This window comes from Piliocolobus tephrosceles, chromosome 13 (genome assembly GCF_002776525.5).
Source record: "Piliocolobus tephrosceles isolate RC106 chromosome 13, ASM277652v3, whole genome shotgun sequence".
Taxonomy (NCBI): domain Eukaryota; kingdom Metazoa; phylum Chordata; class Mammalia; order Primates; family Cercopithecidae; genus Piliocolobus; species Piliocolobus tephrosceles.
In genome coordinates, this window is record NC_045446.1 from 9019196 (window position 1) to 9035727 (window position 16532).

The 16532-nt window shown below is 52.4% G+C and overlaps 3 protein-coding genes across 6 annotated transcripts; 2 read left to right on the forward strand and 1 right to left on the reverse strand.

The window, feature by feature from the left end:
• Nucleotides 1-4462: 4462 nt before the first annotated feature.
• On the forward strand, nt 4463-5192 carry TMEM262 (transmembrane protein 262). 2 transcript variants are annotated; one of them, XM_023186590.1, is made up of 3 exons: nt 4463-4706; nt 4814-4913; nt 5033-5192. In XM_023186590.1, exons 1-3 carry the CDS (start codon nt 4533-4535, stop codon nt 5107-5109), a joined length of 351 nt encoding a protein of 116 aa, XP_023042358.1. In that variant the 5' UTR covers nt 4463-4532; the 3' UTR covers nt 5110-5192. The 2 variants fall into 2 exon arrangements, with proteins under 2 accessions (XP_023042358.1, XP_023042359.1); XM_023186591.1 differs by having other exon boundaries at nt 4814-4881.
• ZFPL1 (zinc finger protein like 1) lies at nt 5164-9393 on the reverse strand. 3 transcript variants are annotated; one of them, XM_023186586.3, is made up of 8 exons: nt 9168-9393; nt 8747-8856; nt 8326-8437; nt 6962-7155; nt 6777-6849; nt 6495-6641; nt 6129-6246; nt 5164-5636 (listed from the first exon to the last, which is right to left on the reverse strand). In XM_023186586.3, exons 2-8 carry the CDS (start codon nt 8846-8848, stop codon nt 5450-5452), a joined length of 933 nt encoding a protein of 310 aa, XP_023042354.1. In that variant the 5' UTR covers nt 8849-8856; nt 9168-9393; the 3' UTR covers nt 5164-5449. The 3 variants fall into 3 exon arrangements, with proteins under 3 accessions (XP_023042354.1, XP_023042356.1, XP_023042355.1); XM_023186588.2 differs by having other exon boundaries at nt 8238-8437; nt 9168-9390; XM_023186587.2 differs by having other exon boundaries at nt 8747-8869; nt 9168-9389.
• CDCA5 (cell division cycle associated 5) lies at nt 9185-16028 on the forward strand. Its single transcript, XM_023186589.2, has 6 exons — nt 9185-9611; nt 9820-9914; nt 9993-10058; nt 10144-10179; nt 13727-14161; nt 14327-16028. The coding sequence occupies exons 1-6, from the start codon at nt 9566-9568 to the stop codon at nt 14405-14407; spliced, it is 759 nt and encodes a 252-aa protein (XP_023042357.1). The 5' UTR covers nt 9185-9565; the 3' UTR covers nt 14408-16028.
• Nucleotides 16029-16532: the final 504 nt, after the last annotated feature.

Consider the following 16532-nt stretch of genomic DNA (forward strand, 5'->3'; position numbering starts at 1 on the left):
ATAACTCTCAGGGTTCTCTTTTCCTGCCCTTTTTTTTTTTTTTTTTTTTGAGACAGAGTTTTGCTCTGTCAACCAGGCTGGAGTGCAGTGGTGCTGTCTTCGGCTCACTGCAACCTTGACGTCCCCTCCCACCTCAGCCTCCTGAGCTGCTCTCCCAGGGTTCTGACTTGGACAAAAGTGCAGCTGTGCACAAAGGTGAAGAGCTCGCCTGTAGTCCCAGCTACTCGGAAGGCTGAGGCGGGAGACTCGCTTGAACCAGGAGGCGGAGGTTGCAGTGAGCCGAGATCATGCCATTGCACTCCAGCCTGGGTGACAAGAGCAAAACTCCATCTCAAAAAAAATAAAAAACAAAAAAATAGAGCAGAGTTCAGTAGCTACCACAGAGACTGCATGTTCCTCCAAACCTAAAATATTTACTATTTTACAGAAAAAGTTTGCTGACCTCTGAATCAATGGGATGTCTAGAAACCATTTAAAATACTTGATTTCAGCCTATGAAGCTATAATCTTAAGAACATGAAAAAGGGTATAGATTGAGGCCTACTCAAAGAAGTCTATAAACATTTTTAAAAGTTGGAGAATAGTGTTAAGAAAAATCATCCAGGCAGGTCGTGGTGGCTCACGTGTTTAATGCTAGCATTTTGGGAGGCCAGGGTGGGCATATCACCTGAGGTTGGGAGTTCGAGACCAGCCTCACCACCATGGAGAAACCCCGTCTCTACTAAAAATACAAAATTAGCTGGGCCTGGGGGCACATGCCTGTAGTCCCAGCTACTCGGGAAGCTGAGGCAGGAGAATTGCTTGAACCTGGGAGGCAGAGGTTGCCATGAGCTGAGATGGCGCCATTGCACTCCAGCCTGGGCAACAAGAGTGAAGCTCCGTCTTAAAAAAAAAAAAAAAAAATTAGCTGGGCATGGTGGCACATGCCTATAATCCCAGCTACTCAGGAGGCTGAGGCAGGAGAATTGCTTGAACCCGGGAGGCCAAGATTGCGGTGAGCTGAGATCACGCCATTTCACTCCAGCCTGGGCAGCAAGAGCAAAACTCCGTCTCAAAAAATAAATAAATAAAATAAAAAGAAAGAAAGGAAAAATCATCCAAAAATTGGAACTCCAAGAGTGTAGTGTGTCCTTTCATTGTCACACTGGGGCATTGTTTCAGAAGCCCACCCAAGGGTTATTTACCCGCAAGAATACACAGTTGTTTGATTTTGCTATTCACTAGTAAGGTAAATAGACTGAAATTACAAAGAGATATTGCCCAGGAGAGATGAAAAACATGTATATCCAGTAGAAAAACTAATCCTAAAGGATATAATTTTTGTCATGTAGGACATCCATTGCATTTTGCATCTAACCTAGTAATCATATGCTAACATTCTTCTTTATTTTATTTTATTTTATTTTATTTTATTTTATTTGAGACTTGCTCTGTCACCCAGGCTGAAGTACAATGGCGCGATCTCAGCTCACTGCAACCTCTGCCTTCCAGGTTCAAGTGATTCTCCTGCCTCAGCCTCCTGAGTAGCTGAGATTACAGGTGCACACCACCATGCCCAGCTAGTTTTTTTGTATTTTCAGTAGAGACAGCGTTTCACTATGTTGGCCAGGCTGGTCTCCACCTCCTGACCTCAGATGATCTGCCCACCTCGGCCTCCCAAAGTACTGAGATTACAGGCGAGAGCCACCGTGTCCGGCCTAACATTCCTCTTTAAACGCTTGTCCTGTCCAGCTCCTCATGTGCATTACCACCTTACCAGGTGGGAATCCCCTCACCGATGAGTTAAAGATCTTTTTTTTTTTGAGACAAGGTCTCACTATGCTCCCAGATCGGACTGCAATGGTGCGAGCAGGGCTCAAATTCCTGGGCTCAAATGACCCTCCCGCCTCAGCCTCTCAAGTACTCAGGTACTACAGGCATAAGCCACCACCACCAGCTAATTTTATTTTTTTTAATTTTTAGTAGAGAGGAGGTCTCACTATGTTGCCCAGGGTGGTCTCAAACTCCTGAGCTCAAGTGATCCTCTCACCTCAGCCTCCCAAAGTGCTGGGATTACAGGCGTGAGCCACCGTGCCCAGCCGTGTTCATTCTATATTTAGACGTAGGTTTTAACTTTTTGAAAAGTACACTTTGACAAAACATATGGTATGATTTTTTAAAATGTTTTAAACTCGGCCGGGTGCGGTGGCTCAAGCCTGTAATCCCAGCACTTTGGGAGGCCGAGATGGGCGGATCACAAGGTCAGGAGATCGAGACCATCCTGGCTAACCCGGTGAAACCCCGTCTCTACTAAAAAATACACAAAAAAAACTAGCCGGGCGAGGTGGCGGGCGCCTGTAGTCCCAGCTACTCAGGAGGCTGAGGCAGGAGAATGGCGTAAACCCGGGAGGCGGAGCTTGCAGTGAGCTGAGATCCGGCCACTGCACTCCAGCCTGGGCGACAGAGCGAGACTCCGTCTCAAAAATAAATAAATAAATAAATAAATAAATAAATAAATAAATAAATAAAATAAAATAGAATTAGGAGCTAGGAACTTTTATGTATAAAAGTTCATTTGTATTCAAATAAGGACTGAGGCACACAAACAATTGTTTCAACAGTGGGACCACAGCTGGGCCTTGGGGCATCACCCCTTTCATGTGGTTAGGATGGGGCTCTGAAGAACTATTGTGCTTGTCTGGAGACTGGTCACCAAGCACAGACGGTGGGTGCAGGCTCTAATCCCACTGCTGGGAGGCAGCCTGTGGGTCTTGGGCTGACCTGGGACCTAACTTTTGGGGCAAACAGTTGGACAGGAGGCAGTGGGGTGGCTGAGTTCAACATCATGTCCTCTACTCCTCCCTCCTCTTCTCCTGCTTCAATCCCTGGGAGCTTCCATGTCACTCTATACCATTTCTGGCTGTTTTTCTAGCATATTTTGTTGACGGCCCTGGAGTGCTCACCTTTGTTTTTTTCTTTTCCTTTCTTTTTTTCTGTGTCACCCAGATTGGAGTACAGTGGCATGATCATAGTTCACTGCAGCCTGGGACTCCTGGGCTCCAGCAATCCTCCCATCTCAGCCTCCTGAGTAGCTGGGACTAAAGACACGCACCAGCACACTCAGCAATTTTTTTTTTTAAGAGGTGGGGTCTTGCTGGACAGGAGTGGTGGCTCACACCTGTAATCCCAGCACTTTGGATTAAGGGCCTGATGCTCTACCAACTGAGCTATCCAGGTTCCCCAATCCCAGCACTTTGGGAGGCCAAGGCGGGTGGATCACCTGAGGCTGGGAGTTCAAGATCAGTGTGACCAACACGGAGAAACCCTGTTTCTACTAAAAATACAAAATTAGCTGGGCTTGGTGGCTCATGCCTGTAATCCCAGCTACTCGGGAGGCTGAGGCAGGAGAATCGCTTGAATCCAGGAGGCAGAGGTTGTGGGGAGCTGAGATCGCGCCATTGCCCTCCAGCCTGGGCAACGAGAGTGAAACTCTGTCTCAAAAAAAAAAAAAAAAAAAAAGAGAGAGATGGGGTCTTGCTGTCTCCCAAGCTGGTCTTGAACTCCTGGCCCAAGGCAATCCTCCAACCTGGGCCTCTGAAAGTGCTGGGGTTGCAGGTGTGAGCTACCACACCCAGCCTAGTTCTCATCTCTTACCTGCATGGAGGAAATGTTTTCCTTCTGGCTTGCATCTGACCCTGCTCACTCAGCACAGCCTCAGGTAGTACCAGATCTTAGTTTCAGTACTGACTCCCTCCCTTACTGGCTTGACAACTTGAGGATGACCATCCTTTCTGCCTCAGACTCAAGTGTCAAATAGGATTCATGCCACCAGCCACAGCTGTCTCATGGGACTCTTGGACTAATGGAGGTGAAAATGCTCCAAGCACCTGAAGGTGGCAGAGAGGAAAGCTGACCAGCATTGGGTCCTGTAAGAACATCTGGGGAGAGAATGGTAAAGCCAGGTGCCCTCTGGGCCACACTGGGAAGGGCACAGGGAAGATCCCGGGACAGCTCTGAAGAATCTGTTGATAATCTTTCCTTCTCATAATTCCTTCCCACCAGAGGGTAGAGCAAATACTTGGAACCTGGGATCCACCCCAGGCCTCCCCTCACCTGGGAATGCCTTCCAGCTCTGCAGGTGGGTCCTAATCTCTCATCTGCCTAAGACTTGCTGTGAATCTAGACCACACCCCTCAGCTTTTCTGAGCCCCAGTTCTTCATCTGTAGACTGTGTTCATGCTGCCTCCGTTGTGGGAAAATTGAGATGTGCACAAAAGTGTCTAGAGTGAGTATGGGACAACTAGGGCTACTACCCCTTCGCCATTGCCATGTGCCCCCACTGATCTCACAATTCAGAGCACCCGTGAGGCGGTCCCGTGTTGGCTGGAATCAGCCTGTGTTCTAGAATCTTGGCCCCTCCACTGTCCTCCTGGTTCTAGAATCCTACTGCTATTCCATAGCAGGCACTCTAGAACCAGAGACTGCTGCTTTTCCTGGGCAGGGCCTGCTTGCTCCAGCTCTCAAGTCTGACTTGCATCTACGCTGTGGGCAAGATGCGGCTGCGAGACCGCGTCGCCACATTCTTCTTCCCAAAAGGCATCGTGCTCACCATGGCTGCACTGATGCTCTTCTTCTTACACCTGGGCATCTTCATCAGCGACGTGCACAACTTCTGCATCACCCACCACTACGACCGCATGAGCTTTCAATACACGTTCGTCCTGATGGTAGGCTCAGGGCAGGGACACAAGGGCTGGTTGCGGGAGGCCCGGGGGGCTAATGGAAACCCCGCTGTTGTGTCAGGGGGCCACTCTCCCACTAGATGGGCCTACAGTTCTCCCAGGTGATCAGCATCTGCTGGGCCACCATGGGGTCACTCTATGCTGAGATGACAGAAAACAAGTACATCCGCTGCTCTGCCCTGACCATCCTGAGTGAGTGGCGGGAGGGGGAGGGTGCAAGGGGGAGCGGGGAGCTTTGAAACCCTGAGATGTGGCAAGGAGTAGCCAGGGAAGGGTACTAGGGCTCATGGGGGGCTCTCTCCTCCACCCAGTGCTCAACGGAGCCATGTTCTTCAACCATCTGTCCTTGGAGTTTCTGGCCATCGAGTACCGGGAAGAGAACCACTGAGGCCTGGGGAGTCGGAACAGGGCTGAGGAGGCTGAACAAAAAGGCTGCCTCGGGCGTTTTAATAAAGTTGTTGTTTATTTCCACCTGCCAGCTCCTTCATGGGGCGAGGGGTGGGAGGCTGGAGACCCGGGAGGAAAGCAAGTCAAGACAAATGCTTGACCCGCGGGGACTCCAGGCCCGGCCTGCAACCACTCTGGTGGACTCGGCTTTGGGTCTGGGGTCTTAGTGTCTTAGGCTTGACAGAGAGGGGCAGTGAAGAGGTGCCCCCAGCCTCCGCATTACCCCGCCTCTCCTCCACAGGACCCAAGTCCTGGGCTGGCCTAGCCACAAGCAAGGGGGCTCAGGAGGGGCCCACGCGGATGTGAGGGTTCATGAGTGGGTCCAGGTTGGGGTCGCTGTCCGCTGCGGCCCGGCCTAGGCGAGACATGAGGGCAAGGAGGGCCAGGAAGCCCAGCAGTCCCAGGAGTAGCAGCAGCCCCGCTCGCTGGAGCAGGGTCAGCGGTCGCTTCCGAGACCCGGCCCGGCTCCTGGGGGGATGAGGGGAACATCAGGTCAGGCCCCAGTCCCTGGTGGCCCCCACGGCCTAGAGACAAGCCCCGGTCACCACCCATTCCTGAACCTCCATCTCCTCGTCTGTGCCTCAGGGATGATCACTCCTGCACTTGCCACCACAGGGCCTTATTGTGCAGCTCAGACCAGCTGAGGCACACGACTGTGTTCTGGAAACTACAACGTGTCAGGCATCGGGGCGAGTTACAAAGATTAGGGGGTCTCAGATCAGGAAGGGGCCTCAAAGAGCCTGAGTCCAAACCTCCTGTGTAGGAGGCACTGAGACAGCCCCAGAGAGAAGCAAACCACAGCTTCTGCTGCACAGCCAAGGCCTCTGCACAGCCCCAGCACCAGGTACTGTCACTCCCCAGAACGAACTCCTTTGGTCATGAAACTGTCCCTCCCAGGGTCTCTGGTTCCCACTCCCTCTCCACCCCTTCCTGGCATTCCGCCCGCCTGACCCTGTGTACCTTAGCAGCTGGGCCAGCCAACCCAAGGCAGGCCGGCGTCGGTACTTGTCATCGTCACAGTCTCCGTGGAGGCCTGGTGTCCGGTCATCATCCCGCGTATCATACACCTTCCTAGGGGCTACAGGGTGGAGCCACTAGTACCAATAGACTCAGGAAAACTGGCCGCTTTGGGGAGGGCTAGGGGGATCACCTGCCCTCCTCAGTCTGACAGAGCATCTCAGAATTGTGTGGAGGTAATGGCTGTGTCTGGATTGAGGAAAGGTTCCTCCAGGTGGGTCTCTCTCAGGATCCTCAAGCTCCCCGTACACAAACCACTCCACCACCCTCTTTCTATCCTTCCGCGGCCTGGATAACTCCCAGGCTCACCATGAGTCAAGGGCTCAGGATTGCCCACGTGGATCACTGTGTGCTGCTCGGGCCGGCCTGGGGAAGCCGGGGGCCGGGGGGCCTGGCTGTAGAAGGCTGGGGCAGCAGAGGCGCTGTCTACCTCCTCTGGTCCAGGGGTACTGCTGGCTGTGGGCGGAAAGAGAGCCATCAGCAGAAGTAGTGGGTAGAGCTCAGGGGTACAGCATGTGACTGTAGACCAAAGGAGCTGTCAGCAGAGCAGGGAGGCTAAAGCCCAGACAGTCGGTGGAAGCCACCACTTACCATTAAAGCTAGACCAGTCAGAGAAGTCAGACGTGTTGAGGGGCTCGGGCTCTGGGCTCACCACCTCATCGATCTGGAGGAAGGAATCTGGGTCACCAGGCTGCCTAGTACTGTCCCCAGCCACCCATCTGGCTCAGGTGGGGCACAGGGCAGACGGATGGTCAGACACACAGAGGGACTCTCACCAGAGGGAGGCCCAGTCCTGCCCGGGCCCAGTTGACCGTGGCCAGCTTCTCTCTCAGTGCGGAGGCCACGGGGCCAGCCAGGTTGGTTGGGGGGAAGATGGGGCCATTGCAGCTGGGGCACTGGTAGCCGGCAGGTGCTGTGTTTCGGGGTAGCTGGGCAGCACGTTCATTGAGGCAGGCCCAGTGAAAGAGATCTTAGGGCCCATGAGACAGGGGAGAAGAGACATGAGGAAGAAGACACTTAGGGCTCTTAGCCTAGCAACAGCCCCCAAACCATTGCAGGACATATGGACACACATGTGTGCCAGAGCCTTCTCCTCCCCGTCCTGTTCCCCAAAACATCAGTCTTCTTGGCTATCACCATCTAAGTTCAGGCAGTGCTACCAAGCTGTCCAGCTCACAGGGGTAAGTTTGGGTGGGAAGAAAACACCACCTCTCCTTTCAGTGGGCTTGCACTCATCATACTCTTTGGGCTAATGGCTAATAATGAACAGTTTCAGAAAAGGTTCCTTGATATACACACAGCCACACATATGCATGTACACATCCCTGGGCACACATGTACATGTGCTTATAAGCACATAATCAAACACAAGTAGCATTCCCTGTATCTACACTATGGGCACAGGAGCCCTCACACATACACATCTATACACTCACAGGTTTGCTAACACTCAGGCACACTCAACCATGCATTCTCTTGCACTCCCACCACACACCTGTGTTCATACATTCACGTACATACATTTACCCATTCATTCACCCCCAAGTACTAATCAACACACTAACACTCATTTAAACACACAATGTACATTAAGTGCCAGCAAGTACACACACGCACTCACAAGGAGAAACACATATGGAGCTGCCTCTTGCATGAGCCCCTTCAAAAACCAGAGCTAAGGCTCTTACCCCAGATTCAGGTCAAAGTCATGACACATATGTCTGTTGACTTCTTTTAGCTAACTTTAATGTGGGAAACTCACTTCCTCTCTGTTTAGCCTTGGAATCAGTGGTGGATCCTGAATATCTGAAAGCGACATGCCGGTCTGGCTAGCTAATAGTCACGGCCACCAGCATACACATAAGCTTGACTGACTCTCGCTCAAACCTCCAAATTGGCAGGGCTGAATTTTTAGGAAAGAGGAACTAGGAGCTTTAATTTTTAGGAAAGACAGTGAGGCCTAGAAAGGAAGAATAACTTGCCTGAACTTACAGAGCAGGTAAGGAACTTTAATATGACTAGAATCTGGGCTCTGAGACTTGGGGAACTCACTGTCCTGCTGCTTGAGGAGGGCCTGGAAACCAGTCACCAAGCTGGCCCCTGAGGCTGGCCTGATCCCCCCGAGGTGCCAAGGCCTCACCATAGCAGACAAGGCGTGTCGTCTCTCGGCTGGCCAGGGGTATGTTGCACAGGCGGCAATTGGGGTTGTAGTCGCTATCTTGGAGCCACTGCAGGTAGGACTGGACGATGCACTGGAGTGGGAGAGAGATGTCACAACTGGTGCTGGGGCTGCTCGGCCTATCACCCCACGGTCTGACTGTCTCTTTTCTCTAGTCACAGAGGAGACTCATCCTTTCGTTTGTTCAATCAATATTTATTGAGCACATACTGTGCGCCAGACTCTCTCTTGGGGGCGGGGGATGTATCAGTGAACAAAATAAACCAAGTCCTTGCCCTTGTGGGGCTTACATTCTAGTGCGGGGTCCCTCATGGATTTGGAGGAAGCCAATACCGCCTTGCCCACCCAGTGCCCTGCTCAGTCGCTCCCCTGAAGGCCCCACCTTGGCGTGATTGGCTACCAGGCAGTGCTCGCAGACGTTGACTCGGTGTTCGAAGCAGAACAGGTTGGTCACCTTTCTCTTGGGGCACTTACAAAGCCCCATGATCGATCCTGGGAAAGGGGCCTGAGTTGGTAGGAAGCCAGGTTCTGGTGGCCACCACTACGCTCTCACCAGCCCAATTTCCACTCTTAACTCCCCCAGACACACCTCTCTTATTCGCCCCGACCCGAGATTTCTGCCCACTGTTCCTCCTTATGCGGGGAAACACCCCCTGCATAAATCCCGCCTCCGGCGACCCCTCAATCCTAGATCCCGCCCCCGGCCAGGCCCCTCCATCAGCGACTCCCCGATATCACCGGCCCCGCCCCCCAGGCCCCTCCTGAGCCCCCCCCCCTCCAAGCCCCGCCCCTTCTCTACAGACCCCAGTCTCTGTGTTTACTGATCGGCCGCTGCACCAGTTCCGAAGGGCGGCAGCGATGCTTCGAGGCGAGGAAGGGCAGGGACCACGCTCTCCAAGGATCTTGCTCCGCACCCTTCAGCCCCGGCCGCCCCGATTATCCCTCCGCTGCCACGTCTCTTCCGGGTGCGGCGCGCCCTGATGACGCCATCGAGCCCCTGGGCCGCGCCTCCGCTGACGCTAGACGTGAAGACGGGTGGAAAAGAGAGGGGGTCCGAGCGCCGCGGACCTCTCGCCCTACGTCACTTCCGCTTCCTTCTCCGCAGGGCGGGTAATTCGAAAGTTTTTAGCAGCGAGTGGCCTTCCCCGTTGGCACGCGCCCGGGGCGGCGGCGCTGGAGGAGCTCGAGACCGAGCCTAGTTATGTCTGGGAGGCGAACGCGGTCCGGAGGAGCCGCTCAGCGCTCCGGTGAGCGGAGGGCGCGCGGGAGACGTGAGGTCGAGCCGTTTGGGGGAGGCAGTCCTGTGAAAGATGGCCCTTCCCTCCCGCTGCTGCCTCCAGAGGAGGCGCCCTTAGAAGGGCTTGTTTGGGAATCTTCTCGCTGTCTCTAGAACCTGTTCTCTGGACTCTAAGGTCTAGAGTCCTCCTCTACTACTTAACTTTTTTCTCTTTCCAGGGCCAAGGGCACTATCTCCTGCTAAGCCTCTGCGGAGGTCCCAGCGGAAATCAGGCTCTGAACTCCCGAGCATCCTCCCTGAAATCTGGCCGAAGGTGAGCCCCAGGTTTCTCACTTCCTCCCCTTGTGGCCCCTCACCTAATGTTGAGCTCACGTTCATCCCTCTTCTCCAGACACCCAGTGCGGCTGCAATCAGAAAGCCCATCGTTTTAAAGAAGATCGTGGCCCATGCTGCAGAGGTAAAGGCTAAGGAGGGTGTTGTGGGTGAGTAGGCGGGCGAAACTGGGGGCCAGCTATGAGATCAATTGGTATTGTACCCCGCAGGTCCCAGCTGTCCAGTCACCTCGCAGGAGCTCTAGGGTGAGTTCACTTTCATCTACTTAATTAAGTAGAATCTGGGTCACTCTACAGGTGGACTGCACACATTGGCTGCTCACATCTGCCCAGGGAGCTGTTTTGCAGTACTGCAAAAGCAGTTTGCCTCTGGGCACCTGCATGCATTGCCAGTCTTGAGTACTCCCTCCCTGAAGACTTAATACACTTAACTTTTTATGCCTTGTGTATTTCTACCATTTTCCTGGAACTTCCTGTAAAAGCTGAGCGATGTCTTAACTCCACATACTGCCTTTCTAATCTATTTTGCCCTTAGCTTTCATTTATGGGTGTTCTAAGATAAGTCATGTGTATGACATTTTTACAGTTTTAGCAGAAGCTATTATCAAAGGATGTTTCATTAATAGACAATCTGAAGACATAATGAATGAGAAATGTGAACTCCTTTGAAGAGCTGATAGGGCTTAGAGTCAACTGGGGAGAAAGACAAATGACCAGTGATGGCAGCGTTGCATACTGGGACTGCAATAAGGAATGCTAGATGCTATGATGGTGGCTAACCCAGACCATGTGGCTCAGGGAATGTTTCATGGAAGAAGAAACATTTAAACTGAGTCTTTAAAGACAAGTAGAGGGTGGGTGCAGTGGCTCACACCTGTAATCCTAACACTTTGGGAGGCCGAGGCGGGCAGATCACTTGGGTCAAGAGTTTAAGACTAGCCTGGCCAACATGATGAAACCCTGTCTCTACTAAAAATACAAAAATTAGCCAGGCATGGTGGCACATGCCTGTAGTCCCAGCTACTCAGGAGGCTGAGGCAGGAGAATCGATTGAACCCAGGAGGCGGAAGTTGCAGTGGGCCAAGATCGTACCCCTGCACTCCAGCCTGGGCAACAAAGCAAGACTCCATCTCAAAAAAAAAAAAAAAAAAAAAAAGACAGTTGGGGGGTTCCAGGCCAAAGAAGAAGCCATGTTTGCAGAGATTGGGAATTTAAAGAAAAATCACAAGGTTTGGGGAATAGCAATTTGTTTAGTGTCTGCAGCAGACCTCAGCAGGGGAGGGGGCACCCTAAGGCACAGCAGAGCCCGATGAGGCACAAAAGCCACACTCATGACTTGGGCTTCATTCTTGGGTCTGTGGGCAGCCTTTGGAGAGTTCTGGGTAAGGCAGTGACTGAGTCAAGTTTGAGTGTTTTAAGAAAGACCCTTCTGGGGGCTGTGGGGAGAATGGTTTGGAGAGGCGCTACCCCGGGGCTCCAAGACCAGTGGAATGACGTGAAGTCCAGGAATTCTGAAGCATGAAGCCAAGGGCGTGAGCTAAAGCCAGGATGATACACAGTACTGGGTTCAGAGGGAATCCCTCCCCAGAGGCCTTCCCTGATCTCCCTTATCCTATTGCTGGCACATTTCTCTATGTAATTCTCTTAGGCCTTACCAGTTCTAAAGACAAGGTCTTGCTCTGCCACCCAGGCTGGAGCACAGTGGTGAGATTTTGACTCACTGCAGATCCTCCCTCCTCAGCCTCTCAAGTAACTGGGACTACAGTTGCACACCACCATGCCTGGCTAATTTTTTGATGTTTTCTCTAATTTTTTTGGTAGAGATGAGGGTTCACTATGTTGCCCAGGCTGGTCTTGAACTCCTGGGCTTAAGTGATCCTCCCACCTTGGCCTCCTAAAGTGTTGGGATTATAGGCATGAGCCCTGTGCCTGATCCTTACCAGTTCTTATAGTGTATTTTCTTGCATGTTTGATGTCTTTCTCTCCCCTCTAAGAACATAGGCACCTTGAGGGTAGGGACTTCTGCCTTTCCTAGTAGCCACTCATTCTTGTTGACTGACTGAGATTCATGGTACATCGAGCAGGATAAAGTTGCCAGGACCTGGGTGACTGCTTGGCTACAGAGGATGAGGAAGTGGTAGTCAGTGGTGACCACCAATTTGTTCAGCTTCCCTGTTTTTTGTTTTTTGTTTTTTTGAGACAGAGTCTCACTCTGTCACCCAGGCTGGAGTGCAGTGGTGCCATTCTCCTGCCTCAGCCTCCCAAGTAGCTGGGACTACAGGTGCCCGCCACCAGGCCCAGCTAATTTTTTTGTATTTTTAGTAGAGACGGGGTTTCATCATCTTAGCCAGGATGGTCTTGATCTCCTGACCTCGTGATCCGCCCGCCTCGGCCTCCCAAAGTGCTGGGATTACAGGCTTGAGCCACCATGCCTGGACTTTTTTTTCTTTTTTTTTTGAGTTGGAGTCTCGCACTGTCACCCAGGCTGGAGCACAGTGGCGCAATCTTGGCTCACTACAACCTCCACCTCCCAGGTTCAGTTGATTCTCCTGCCTCAGCCTCCCAAGTAGCTGGGATTACAGGCACCTGCCACCACACCTGGCTAATTTTTTTGTATTTTCAGTAGAGACGGTTTCACTATTGTTGGCCAGGCTTGTTTCGAACTTCTGACCTCAGGTGATCCACCCACCTCAGCCTCCCAAAGTGCTGGGATTATATGCATGAGCCACCATGTCTGGCCACTTGTTACCTCTTGAACTTCATCTTCAGTTTCTTCCTCTTTCCTTCACTTCAGTCACGCTGGCCTCTTGTTCTTTGACCCTGACTAGTACACTGTGGCCTCAGGGTTTTTGCACCTTCTGTTCCCACTGCCTAGAACACTTGGCCACGAGTCACTCCCACACCTCCTTCAAGTTGTAGCTAGAATGTCACCTCAGTGAGGCTTATATTGACCTTTATCTCTTTGCAATTCTAACCTACCCCAAGCACTCTGTCCTGTTCTGTGTTTTCCTGTAGTGCTTGATACTGCGCATATAATACCGAATTTTCTTATCTGTTCTTCCCTTAGAATGGGGCAGGGGTTTTCTCTGTTTTATTCCCTGCTGTATTCTCAGTTCCTGGCACAGAACAGGTGACTGATAAATACTTATGGACTGAGTGGACATTTTAGGACAATCCTCATCAGCTGTGTGGCAGATGGACCACAGCAGGCAAGGGCGGAAATGTGGAGAGAAATCAGAAGGTCACTGGGACCAGCCTGGGCAACGTAGGGAGAGCCCCCTGTTCTACAAAGAAACAAAAAAAATCAGCCAGAGTGGCACATGCCTGTAGTCCTGGCTACTCAGAGGCTGAGGTAGAAGGATTGCATGAGACCTGGAGGCTGAGGCTGCAGTGAGCCATGATCGTGCCACTGCACTCCAGCCTGGGCAACAGAGTTAAGACCCTATATCCGGAAACGAAACAAAAGAAAAAAAGGTTGCTCAGCTGGTCTAGAAGACACCTAATGAGGGCTTGAGTTGGTCAGAGGGGAGGCTGGATGCTGGGCACATTTTGGAAGCAAGCGACAGCATCAGCAGATGGGGCAAGTCCACTTGTGTCACAAAAGCAGACTCCTTGGAAGCAATGGTGGGTTGTTTTCTTCTCCCCTCGTCTCTTTCAGGGTCTGATTTGTCTCTTCCTTAAAAAAGTGTGTGTCCTGTGGGTCTTTCTTTCCACGCTGAATCTTCTCAGGCTTTTCTGGAAGTAAGCAGTCCAACTAAGTATTGGGGGCATCCTCTCTTCTGTCCTGGTACAGATTGCCTTTTTCTTGGAGAAAGAAAACGAGCCCCCTGGCAGGGAGCTTACTAAAGAGGACCTTTTCAAGACACACAGCATCCCTGCCACCCCCACCCCCACTCCTGTGCCCAACCCTGATGCCGAGTCCAGCTCCACGGAAGGAGAGCTGGACGCCAGAGACTTGGAAATGTCTAAGAAAGTCAGGCGTTCCTACAGCCGGCTGGAGACCCTGGGCTCTGCCTCCACCTCCACCCCAGGCCGCCGGTCCTGCTTTGGCTTCGAGGGGCTGCTGGGGGCAGAAGACTTGTCCGGAGTCTCACCAGTGGTGTGCTCCAAATTCACTGAGGTCCCCAGAGTCTGTGCAAAGCCCTGGGCCCCAGACATGACTCTCCCTGGAATCTCCCCACCACCCGAGAAACAGAAACGTAAGAAGAAGAAGATGCCAGAGATCTTGGTGAGTGAGAGGCAGGGGTTTTTCTCTGCCGTGTGCTCCGGCAGACATGCAGGGCTGGGGCTCTGGCTCTTTTGGGGGATAGGCAGCACCTGCAGGGTGTGGGTGAGATGCTCCAGCCACCACGTTCCCTTCTCACTCACCTGCTCCCCATTTCTCTTCCCTCAGAAAACGGAGCTGGATGAGTGGGCGGCAGCCATGAACGCGGAGTTTGAAGCTGCTGAGCAGTTTGATCTCCTGGTTGAATGAGATGCAGGGGGGGTGCACCTGGCCAGACTCTCCCTCCTGTCCTGTACATAGCCCCCTCCCTGTGGAGGGGACACTTAGGGTCCCCTCCCCTGGTCTTGTTACCTGTGTGTGTGCTGGTGCTGCACATGAAGCCTGTCTGCCTTTGAGGGCTTGGGCAGCAGTGGCAGCCATCTTGGTTTTAGGAAATGGGGCCGCCTGGCCCAGCCACTCACTGGTGTCCTGTCTCTCGTCGTCCTGTCCTTCCTATCTCTCCAAAGTACCACAGCCAGTTTCCAGATGGGCCGCAGACTGGGGAGGAGAATCACTGGCCCAGCCAGAAGTTAAAGGGCTGAGGGTTGAGGTGAGGGGCACCCTCTGCTCTTGCTGGGAAGGGTGGCTCCTTGGAAATAGGCCCAGGGGTTCTGCCAGCCTCGGCCTTTCCATCCTGAGTTGCCTTCTGTTGGTGGCTTTCTTCCTGAACCCATCTGCATAAAGAGGTTTTCGGTTCCGTGGGTTTTCCTTCCAATTCTGTAAATAGTCCCAGAGAGAATTCGTGGGCTGAGGGCAATTCTATCTTGGAGGAAGAAGCTGGACATTCAGCCTGTGGAGTTTTGAAGGATGTGGGGAGCCTTAGTTGGGTCTCAGACCATAAGTGTGTACTACACAGAAGCTGTGTTTTCTAGTTCTGGTCTGCTGTTGAGATGTTTGGTAAATGCCAGGTTGATAGGGCACTGGCTGCTTGGAGCAAAGGGGCCACCAGGTGCTGTGGGTTTCTGTGGCTCACGGCCTCTGGGCTGGTGCCTTGCGCAGGGCCCACGCTGGAGTCTTACCACTCTGCTGCAGGGGTGGAAGGTAGCCCCTCTTGTCACCCACACCCATTTCTTACAAAATGAGTTACACAGAGTCTACTTGGCCCTAGAAGAAAAAGTTGAAGAATCCCAGTCTTACTAGCATTTTGCTAGTAAGTCCTCGGAAACTCCTCGTGTACTAGACAGAGGCGAGGGCTGACAGCAATTTTAGTTTTTGGCCTCCCTATCCTCTCACATGAGAACACTGCCTGGATGCATCTCATGATCTCTGGAGAATTTCCCCATCTTTCTCTTCTTTGAATACTGAGGATTCAATAGTGTGGATTTGAAGGCTGCCCTGCCCCGACTCTGCCGCTGCACCCCAGTCCATTGTACCTTTTGATGTTTATAAGTTCATGGAAGTAGACGCTGAGGTGTGCAGAGGAGCTGGTGGATAACAGAGAATGCCAGTGAAGATGAGTGCTGGGTCAGGGTACTTGGAAGAAACGTTGCAGGCCAGGCGGGCCCTAATAAAACCCTCTGCCAGGCCTGGGAGTCCCAGGCCATCTGCTCAATGCTCTGTGCTTTGTCAGACCTGCAAGCAAGCCCCCTTGCCGGGGAAGCCTAGGTGTCCTTGAGCTGAACCGCACTGAAGAACTCTTGTCCTCACTGGCTGATGTGGCAGAACTCTTGGGAAATGTCTCAGTCCTGCAGAATCAGGGGTCACCAGATGATGCAGAGTTGAGATCATCACTGCAAACTTCTCTGTTCCTGAGGAACTAAATTTCAGGAGAAAAATAGGATTTTGTTTTATAGTTGGAAAAAAATCCTGATTAAAGATTTTCTGCCTGTTCCTGGACTATGTTTCTTTTATTGAGTCAAAGGCAGAGCTGAGGGTAAGGCCAGGCCTCCTGTGGGCTGCATCACTGGGGTTGTCCCTTTGTCCAGGCGCTCCCAGCCCCGCTTACCCCCATTCATCCCATGGTAGATCACTGTCCTGCCCCACTTTTTTTTTTTTTTTCTTCTTGAGGCGGAGTCTCACTCTGTCGCCTAGGCTGGAGTCCAGTGGCATGATCTCAGCTCACTGCGACCTCCACCTCCCGGATTCAAGCGTTTCTCCTGCCTCAGCCTCCCAAGTAGCTGGGGTTACAGGCGCCCGCCACCAAGCCCGGCTAATTTTTATATTTTTATTAGAGATGGGGTTTCACCATGTTGGCCAGGCTGGTCTCGAACTCTGACCTCAAGTGATCTGCCCTCCTTGGCCTCCCAAAGTGCTGGGATTGGCGTGAGCCACCGCGCCTGGCCTGTTCTGCCCTTTGTCTTGTTTATTTCTGTCCAGTCCCTAATCCGCTCCTCTT

Bases quoted from the DNA above. Each gene is read 5' to 3' on its own strand.
- ZFPL1 (XM_023186586.3), bottom strand. From the start codon at position 8,848: ATGGGGCTTTGTAAGTGCCCCAAGAGAAAGGTGACCAACCTGTTCTGC. The intron at 6,642-6,776 runs GTAAGTGGTGGC...TTCCGCCCACAG, and splicing joins TGACTGGTCTAGCTTTAATG to CCAGCAGTACCCCTGGACCA. The intron at 6,247-6,494 runs GTGAGCCTGGGA...TCCACCCTGTAG, and splicing joins TCCTGAGCCCTTGACTCATG to CCCCTAGGAAGGTGTATGAT.
- TMEM262 (XM_023186590.1), top strand. From the start codon at position 4,533: ATGCGGCTGCGAGACCGCGTCGCCACATTCTTCTTCCCAAAAGGCATC. The intron at 4,707-4,813 runs GTAGGCTCAGGG...ATGGGCCTACAG, and splicing joins AATACACGTTCGTCCTGATG to TTCTCCCAGGTGATCAGCAT. The intron at 4,914-5,032 runs GTGAGTGGCGGG...TCCTCCACCCAG, and splicing joins CTCTGCCCTGACCATCCTGA to TGCTCAACGGAGCCATGTTC.
- CDCA5 (XM_023186589.2), top strand. From the start codon at position 9,566: ATGTCTGGGAGGCGAACGCGGTCCGGAGGAGCCGCTCAGCGCTCCG. The intron at 9,915-9,992 runs GTGAGCCCCAGG...CCTCTTCTCCAG, and splicing joins TCCCTGAAATCTGGCCGAAG to ACACCCAGTGCGGCTGCAAT. The intron at 14,162-14,326 runs GTGAGTGAGAGG...CTCTTCCCTCAG, and splicing joins AGAAGATGCCAGAGATCTTG to AAAACGGAGCTGGATGAGTG.